Source organism: Octodon degus, unplaced genomic scaffold (genome assembly GCF_000260255.1).
Source record: "Octodon degus isolate 3935 unplaced genomic scaffold, OctDeg1.0 scaffold00024, whole genome shotgun sequence".
NCBI classification, from domain to species: domain Eukaryota; kingdom Metazoa; phylum Chordata; class Mammalia; order Rodentia; family Octodontidae; genus Octodon; species Octodon degus.
Window position 1 is genome coordinate 16,203,077 of NW_004524600.1, and position 9,525 is coordinate 16,212,601.

The 9,525-nt window shown below is 37.5% G+C and overlaps 1 protein-coding gene across 2 annotated transcripts in view; it reads left to right on the plus strand.

Moving 5' to 3' along the window:
- Window positions 1-384: 384 nt before the first annotated feature.
- Vta1 (vesicle trafficking 1) overlaps window positions 385-9,525 on the plus strand; it is a 61,992-nt gene continuing 52,851 nt past the window's right edge. Inside the window, exon 1 of one of the 2 annotated variants that reach the window (XM_004628546.2) lies at window positions 385-573. In XM_004628546.2, the coding sequence (XP_004628603.1) occupies window positions 462-573 (112 nt within the window). In that variant the 5' untranslated portion in view covers window positions 385-461. The remainder of the gene's footprint in view (window positions 574-9,525) is intronic. The other variant, XM_023712189.1, reaches the window with a different exon arrangement.

The following is a 9,525-nucleotide window of genomic DNA, read 5'->3' on the forward strand; positions in this document are numbered from 1 at the left end:
ATGTGTCAGCATAGCCACTTCTAATTTAAAATTTAAACACACAATTTCTCTTTTCATGTAAAAATTAAAGTTTCTAAAATCAAAAGGGACACAAAATGATACATCCTAAATGATGCCAAAATCTAGTCAGTAAAACATTACATTTTTGCCTTTTCCTTTCTCTCTTTCCTTTTACCACAAGCAGAATTTTTTTTTTTTTTAAGGAAAACAAAACAAAACAAAACACTCTTCTTCCTCTTTCCAGCAGAGAGCGACGATGCCCTACTCAACACAAACGCCAACTCCAATGGATTGTCACAACCTTGAGACTAGCACACAGGAAGATTGTCCCTAGCGGGCACCCATAGCTGACTCGCCTCCGCGGAGACGGGAACCAAGGGGAGGGATTTGCCCGGTGCGCTCGCCGACGGAAGCGGAAGTGTCTGTGGGGGCGAGTAGGAAGTGGGGGTTCTGTGGTGGAGATGGCCGCGCTGGCTCCGCTGCCCCCGCTGCCCCCACAGTTTAAGAGCATACAGCATCATCTGAGGACGGCTCAGGAGCATGACAAGCGGGACCCCGTGGTGGCCTATTACTGTGAGTCCTCGCGGGTGGCGCGCCGTTCGCGCTCGCGGCCCCGCTCGCCGAGGACCCGGGCTTGCCCCGCCCCCCTGACCGGGGCGCCGAGCGCCGAGCTCCGAGCTCCGAGCGCCGTTCCCGGGAGCGCCCGGGTCCCGACCCTGCGGGAGCCGGACTTCAGCGCGCGCGAGCAGGCGAGGGCCCCGCGGCGCCGGGCCGCGCTCGGTCTCCCCTCTTGGGTTGGAGCGCCCCGAGCCCACTGGCTGTGCAGCGCGCTGCCCCGGGGTTCCCCCGCAGCGTGTCCCTGAGAACCTTCGGTCTGGAAAGAGCCAGGCTAGTCCAGCACCGTAGTTGAGTACAGCGAATGGGATTGCTTCAAAGATAGTAGTGCTGTGGATACGAGGAAGACGACTTAGGGACTTGATTCTAAGTGCAGGTTAATTGTAACAGCGTGCGGGACCGTTCCAAAAATAAGCAGCACTTCAATGGATAGTGTCTTCTGTTAAGCAGTTGAATTTAACCGTTCCTCCTTTTGCATCTAAACCGCACTCTCTCCAATGATAATATTTCATCTTTTACTAATATGTGGAGTCGAGAAGCTTGACAGAAATATTTCCACCTTGATTGTTGCGCATATAATCCAGAGATGACGGGAAACAGTTCATGTCTATTCACACTTTGCTTTTTAGTAGTTGGGGGGAGCAGCGCCGGTGTTTTCTGTATAAACTTGCTTTTTGTACGTACTCAGCCTCTGAATTGTCTATTGTGCACATAACGAGGTCAGCTCACGTGTGGCCATTGTTATCAGTGCTGTACTACACATACACCCCATTTCTCGGTTATGCAGGAATTTCTGCCTTTTTCCACACTTGCCAATCTCCCCATGACCCACTTGTAACATTGACTGTGTACTCTGTGCTTTCCCTAACAACATTATTTCTACTCATTCTTCAGGTTCCTCATTAAGTTTCATTAATCCAGCGCGCTATTTATTGAGCTTGTACCTTGTGCCAAGTATTGTTTTAACTATACTTCCTGTTTTCACAGAGCTTACATACTGTGGAATCAAGGGGACTAAACAATAAAGTATTTGTGTACACACACAGACATACACACACACACATTGTATAGACTATTAGTATGTAATGAAGAAAATTAGGAAAAGGAAATTAGCATCAGAAGGGTAATAGGAAATGAGATGATTTCATTTCTAAAGTGATCAGAAAACCTCTTGATGAGTTGACGTTTGAGGAAAAAAGGGAGTGAAAGGGAAATCTCAGGCATTAAGGAAAGAGTATTCTTTATGAAGGGAATAAAAGTATAAAAGTCCTGAGACGTGCTAGAAAGAGGAACCAGAACATTAAATGTGAGTGGAGTAGGAAAAGCCAGTGAAAAAGTGATATAAGAAGGAAAGGGTAGTCTCCATAACAAATAGAGCACCCAGTGCCCCTCTAAAGCTAGTCCCTTTTAATGGTCTGTGTGTTGTGTGCATTTATCACTGGTCTTGGATCCTTTGTTTCCTGTGTCATTATTGTCCCTCTGGCTATTTCTTTCTAACTTTATCCCAGTGTACTGTAATTAAAAAATCTTTCTAAAGTTTTAAAAAGGAAAGGCAGAAGCTCTCTCCATGACATTTCCTCTAAAATTACAGCCTGTTTGTCCAGCCTTGCAGGTAAGTTTGAATTAGTCATCTATAGCAGTTTTTACATCCTCATTTTGTAGAGCCTTTCAGCTCATTGTAGTCTGGTTCGTGCCATTATTTCGCTGAAATTAGTGTCCTGGGAATATGAATAAAAACATTTACTGTGCAGTCCATTTGACAATAAAAGTTTTGTTATGAAACTTAACATATGTAAGACCATGCATTCATAATGTGCATGCAGAATTTAAGACATAAATGAGCATTAATTTACTCACCACAGTTGATATTATTAGTCTCTTAATTTTTGTTAATCTGTTGGATGCAAAAAAAAATCTGGGAGTATTTGCAATTATCTGAGTCTTCCTGTGGTTCAGTATCTTTTCATATGTTAACTAACCGTGCAATTCTCTGGAAATGCTTTATTGCTTTTGCCCACTTTCTTATTGTACTGTGTGTCTCTTCTTCATAATACAGATAACTTATCCTTTGTTTTATGCATTGCAGTTGTCTTTTTCCATTTCAAGGTTTGATTTTAACCCTTTGAAGACCTTATTCAAAAATTCTCAATTTTAACTGTAACCCATTTATCAGTCTCTTCCTTTATGATTTACATTTTAATTTCTAGGTCTTAATTTTTTTGTGTACTTGTTTGAGACTTCGAGTTCCTGACTCGGTAGCTAGATGTCTTTCATCAATTGTGGAAGATTGTTATTACCTCTTCATAACACAGATTCTTTTTTTTATTATCTTGTGCAGTTTTCATTAGAAGTTTTATACAGGTAACCTTTAGCTTACTTGTTTCTTAATTCCTTTATGTTATTGAACTCTTTCTTACTACTGCATTCTGTAATTCCCTGTGGCTTGTTTTCACATCAATATATCCTCTAGCTTCACTCATTTATTGAGTTCCTACTTTTATTTATTTCAGTGTTCCATTTTTGTTTTCAAATTAACCTAGCCATTTGTGGTAGCTTCTTGTTACTGCTGATATTTTTTAGACACTTATTTCTTTAAACACTTTGTTTTTATTTGTACTATTTGTTCTCTGATGATCTTTGTAGCTACTATAATTATGGATCACTGCTCCAAGTGATTTCTTTCCTTATGGGTTGTACATTAGGCATATTTCAAACTGGAGTTTCTAAAGTGCTCTTTGAATTCTAAAGAAATCATTTTCTCATCATAACTTCCATGTTTTCCTTCTAAAATTATTCTTCCTGCCAAAGGTCCTATTGTCAGGGTAACAAAGTACCTCTTGTCCTACATATATCCTTTTACAATTGCCCTTCTGCTTTAACAACAACAAAAATCCAACACATTTTCATGTATTTTTTGGTTTTAATTAATTAATTAATTCGGTACACAGTCTCTCTTCAGCTCAGATTCATAGTGATACTCCTGTCTCAGCCTCCCCAGCACTGGGATTATAGATATGTGTCACCATACCCAATTTCAGTGGCCAGCACTGTGTGTGCCTGGTTTTCCAGGGCCAGCATGCCATGTGGTACTACGGATTGAACCTGGTCCTTACACTTGCCAGGCGGGTGCTTAGACCGTGGAATTATCTCCCCTACTCCCATTATGTTTGTTTTCATTTTTGGTTTTTTGAGACAATCTCCTCGTTATCCAAGCTGGCCTCAAATTCACTATCAATACAGATCATCTCGCCTTACCTCCCATAGTGCTTGGATTACAGATATAACCCAACATATTTTTTAATGTTTTTATGACGTATTCGAAAATCCACCAGGTGTCCAGATAAATGAGTAAATTCAAATTATTTCTGTTAGTGAAGCCTCCATTAATTAAGGTATTACTGAGAACTTTCTATGTTTATCTGTCTTATATGGAAGAAAATCAACTAGAGCAAATAATAATGCTTTTCTTTTAAAATGCTTGGCATGGAAGATTCCAGAAGAATTTTCTAGTTTGGGGACAAAGGATGGCTGTTGTATAAAGGTGATTCAGGGAATCGCCTGGGGTTTGTCTCTTTGGGACTGTTTGGTCAATAGTAGATCTCAGGAAAGGAAGGATCTCATTTCGGATCTGGTTTGAGGTCAGTATTGTGTTCAAGAATATATGGAGAGAGATTAGCTCTAGGGATAAGGTCATGAATAGGGCATTATAAAAAATCTCAGAGTCTTTTACATTTAGATGTCTGTCTGGCAAAGTTACTGCATCGGGATAAAATTACCTTGTATTGTAGTATACTAAATTCCCACAGTGATAAAAATTTGTTTTAGATGTCCTTATTATTGGTATTAGTAAAGAATACTGTAACCGAGTTGAGTGCAAAACAAAAAGCCAAAGAGAAGCGCTTTTGGCAGAATTTCCTTGTTTAATTTAAATAATAAACTTGTCTAAGCCTCTGTGGCTTTTCTTTTAGGATTAAAATCTGGAAATGAGCATTGACATTCCAGTAGTCATACTTTCTTGAAAAAGTAACTCATCGTTAACACTGGTCTTGCCTGGCAGTTTCTCCTTAAACTAATTGAACTACATCTTGATGCTAAGGTGTTTTGTTTGTCTGGTTGGTTGGTTGGATTTTGGTTTGCTTTGGTTTGTTTCAGAAATACATTCAAAACAAGTGAAGGACAAAAGCATTAAAAAGTATTTTTTTGTTTGTTTGGGTTTTTTTTTTTGTTTTTTTAGTGACATCTTAAAATTAATACTGTTTGGGTTTTCCCAGTTGTTGGAATGTTCTGCAATAAACAAGAGGCTCTGACTAAAAGAAAATGATGAATTTTTATGGTATCTTTTTCGTATACATTGCATGAATTGAGAAAATAAGTAACTAGAATGATGGCTTAACAAACCCTTTTCAAGTTTTTAAGTTTTGAAGCAAAGCTAATTGAATTGTCTGCCAAGGTATTGCTAAAATATTACTTGATGATAGGCAGTTAAATGGTCATAACCTAGAAGGAATTTAAAGAATTTACTGATTTTTGTTGTGACAGCTCCCAGTCTCCTCATTTGTTTGTGTAAAATATTTCTTGTATTTATGGAAAAAAAAAAAAAATGGAGAGAACCTGCGGGTTAGCTCAGTTGTTTAAAGTGCCTGCTTGGGCAAACTCAGTTTGGCACAGGGGATGATGGTTCAATCCCCAGTGCCACATGCCGCACCAGATCTGTCATTAAGGCAGCCTGAGCCAAAAGACAGAGAGAGAGAGAGAGAGAGAGAGAGAGAGAGAGAGAGAGAGAAAAAGAAAGAAAGAGAAAACCCTGATATTCTGCCTTCATTTATTATAATGACAGGACATATTCATAAATATTTTGATTTATTATGAGATGCATTTTCAATACATTTTACATTTTATATTCAATGATTATTAAAATACACATTTGTGCTGTTTTGATCAGTTCTGTTACAATAATTTCTAAGACAATTCTAGAGGATAATTTTAACACTTAGTAGTTTATTTCACAGAAATTATGTTATATATTGAAGAGCAGTCTGATAGAATAATAAGGACTAGAGCATAAAAATGTATTCCTACATGAATAAATATGGAAATATATAATAAAGTAACATATAATGTTATATGTGATGATATATGATGAAATTCTATAGACTAGGTAAATGGAAATAGGAATTCAAAAAAGGAACAATGTGAACCTTGACTCAAAAAAGTGCTTTTCATAAATATCATTATTATTGTGTATCAAGAGATGAGTTGTCCAATTGTTATGATATTTAACTTTGAATGATACAAAGTGTACATATGTTACTTTTTTTGTATGTTTAAACTTCCTGATGAAAAGGTTTATATTTTAACTAAAAACTTACATTTCTGAAGAGCACATTCCTTAGCGCAGATAAGAATTTTGTAAATCTTAGCACGGATAAGAATTTTCTTATTTCTGAAGAATTTTAAAAGCCACAAGTAATCTTGCTAAACTATTTACTGATTTATAAAGCTCCATATTCTCTTTTACTTCTGAGATTTTATATATGTCTTTCATATATAAAATCTTGATCAAATTTTCACTGTTTTTACACAAATGAAATAATCTAAGAGGTTCCCAAATGGAAAATTTAAATGGAGGAGCTTTCAGTTAACGCTGTATCTCTTAGCTCCATGTCTCTTTTTTTCTGTAAAAAGCCAGAAAATACTGACAGACCCTATATGACAAATATTTTGACATTGCCTGGTTTGGTTCGGTAAATAAAACTACATCCAGAATGATCATTTCTTTTTAAAGATTTGCTCTAACTACAGGCATAGTCTTAAGTTTGTTTTTGCAAAGTTTCCTCTAGGGGGTGACATTGTAAAATTAATTGAATTCCAGTGAAAGTATATAAATGTTCCTCATTTCATTTTTCATATGATCATAGGAAAATTAAATACTTAGGAGATTGAAATCTGTATGGTTACATCAGTATACAGATGTTATAGGACATACAAGCAAAAAATTTGATCTGGTTTAAAAACGAAACAATATTAGATTTTTATGTTAATACATGGTATGCCACATGGATATTAGCATTGATCATCAGTTACCTGTTACTTTTAGTTGTTAACCACACAGAAGTTTAGTCAGATAAGCTAAGGCAATAAGGAGAAGCACGTCTTTTCGTCTTTGCTGGTTTCAGAATTTGAATGGTAAATTGGAGGCTATAGTGTTATAAGTACTTATCTTTGTTTTATTTTAGTCTAGCTCAGGGTATTCAGCCTTAACAGTGACAGGCCAATAAGATAAAAAGTTGTACTACTGTCTTACCTTTTAGCATTGTGTGTACCTTTTATTTTTGCAAACAAGGATTTTGTTTGGTAAAAATAGTCTTTTTGATACCTTCTTTATAGATAATGTAAATCATTTCATTTTACAACTCTTTGGGAAAGTCTAATGTTGAAGGGGGTGGATAGTTGGAATCAAATAATAAATCCTTACCGTTCATTTCTTTCTTTGCCACCCACACAAATTTAGGATCTTTGGTAAGGTTTGTTTTGATAGTAAGTTTGTTCGATTATTCCAAGTGGAAACATAACACTTTTTGGACAACACAGGGTACATAATAGGCTTTAGTAACTGTGCTTACTAAGTTCCTATTTTTGCTTCTGTCATTCAACTGTTACATTTACCTTGTTTCTCCTATGGCCTATCAGCATTTTTCTTTTGTTTTAGTTTTTTGAGTGTTTTTGTTTAAGTTGAATTTATGATTGCTTCTTGTTAGAAATACGATTGGCATCTTGTAGGGACAATTATTGTTGAACTACGCAGTACTTTTCAGTATCTCCTTATTCTAAATAGTAATTCCACCCTGACACTCCATTAACAAGTACAAAATTAAAAAAATAAACAGCTTCCACACTTTTCTCTCTCCCCCGAGTTGCAATACTGTTTTCCACACTCTTGAGAAAGGTTGATCTAAATAATACATTCTCATTATAGAAAATTTGGTGTACATAGGAATGAATGAAGGGACCATAGATTTCCACTTAGATCACCATTGTTAACATTCAATTTTCTCTGGTTGGCATAATTTTCTTGATGTTAATTACCATTAAAAATTATATACACATTCATATTTACTGTCATTCTATAACTTCAGTACCACTTGGTCTTTTTAAAGCCTCAGGTCTTGTGAGAAAAAAGAAATGATTGGGTCAATAAGATTCTTACTAGACTAATATCTTCTTATTTTGAGGTGGCCACAGATTAATTCAACAGCTATCATATGAAAAAAAATAAATACTGGACTTTTTGATATGGTAGCCCAACTTATTAGAATTTACCTAAAAGAGATGACAATGTAAAAATAGGCAAAGATATTTTTGACACTGTTTTTAAAAAAATAGATACACTGTAATTAAGTCTAAAGTGCCATATAGAAAAGTTCAGTACATGTAGTTATGCAAATGACATGGTTTATAGGGTAGTCTTTTTTTTTTTTTTTTTTTTTCATTTGGTACAGGGTCTCACTACACAGCTCGGACTCATAGTGATCCTCCTGTTTTAGTCTCCCTAGCACTGGTATTACAGGTATGCACCATCATGCCTGGTTTCAGGGCCCACATGGCGCACCTGGATTTCCAGAGCTGGCCATAGCGTGCAGTACTGGGGATCAAACTTGGGGCCTTGTACTTGCCAGGCAGGCACTCAGACCACCAATGTATCTCCCCAGCCTACAGTTGTTTACAAGAGGCTTATAGCATAACACAAAGGATGAAAACATACAGTCTCATCAGTGTAGAATTTGTGAATATATACACATTTTAGAGCATCTCTGAAGACCGAGATACTTTGTGGATGCAAGGTGCAGCGACTAGAGCCAAAGTGTACTTAAAAGTGTACTTAAATCCAAGCCTATCATTGATTAGGTGCATGACCTTGGCCAAATATACACTTTGTAAGCTTTAATTTATTAGTACATTTTAAAGTAATAGTTAAGATTAGCTTTATAATATTTTGGTGAATCAATCTTTCTGCGTAAACAACTACATTAGTACATGAACTGTGATAATTACTTAATGTTAGTTATTATTGTTACTCTTGCTCTAGTTCAGTGGATAGTGAAGATAGTAATTGTTGGGTCTGGTTTTTTTTTAATTTTTTTTTTTTTGTATTGTAGGGAAGGGTCTACAGGGTGTTCAGGGTCTCACTACTAAATCGGATTCATAGTGATTCTCCTGCTTACAGCCCCACAGGTACTGGGATTACAGGCACGCGCCACCATACCCAGTCTCAATCACCATCTCAGCACTCCCAGGGGGCAGGGCCAGCGGGGCAGGCCTGAGGGTGGAACCCCTGACCCCTGCGCTTGCTTGCAGGCGCTTTAATCTACTGAGCTATTTGGCTGGCCCTTTGGATCTGATATTTTTGGAGGGTGTTTGGTTTTTCTGGTGGGAGTTATTTTGGTTTTTGGTACCAGGGTTCAAACTCAGAACCTTCAGCTTGCCAGGCAGGCACTTATTCTGCTGAGCTGTCTCCCTGGCTGGGTCTTATATTTTTATCCAGTATGACAGCTTCAGCCTTTTAATTAGACAGTATAAACCATTTATGTTTAATATAATTTTGTGTTTGGGGTGAAAACGTCTGGTTTTCTATCTAATCTACTGGTAATTGGAATATTTTTTCTTTAAGGATCCATGATTCCGCCACTGTGGTATGGGCTTATTAGATATTTCCCTTTATTTTTTAGTGGTCATTGTGCAGCTTAAAGATAACTTCTCAAGAGTCTACTGTCGGGGCTGGAGAGATGGCTCAGTGGTCTGGGGCACCTACTTGGAACAAGCTTGGCAAAGCATCAGGGACCGCGGTTCGATCCCCCAGCACCACATGCCAGCCAGCCCCGCCCCCTGGTGGGCTGAGCTGGCCACACACAC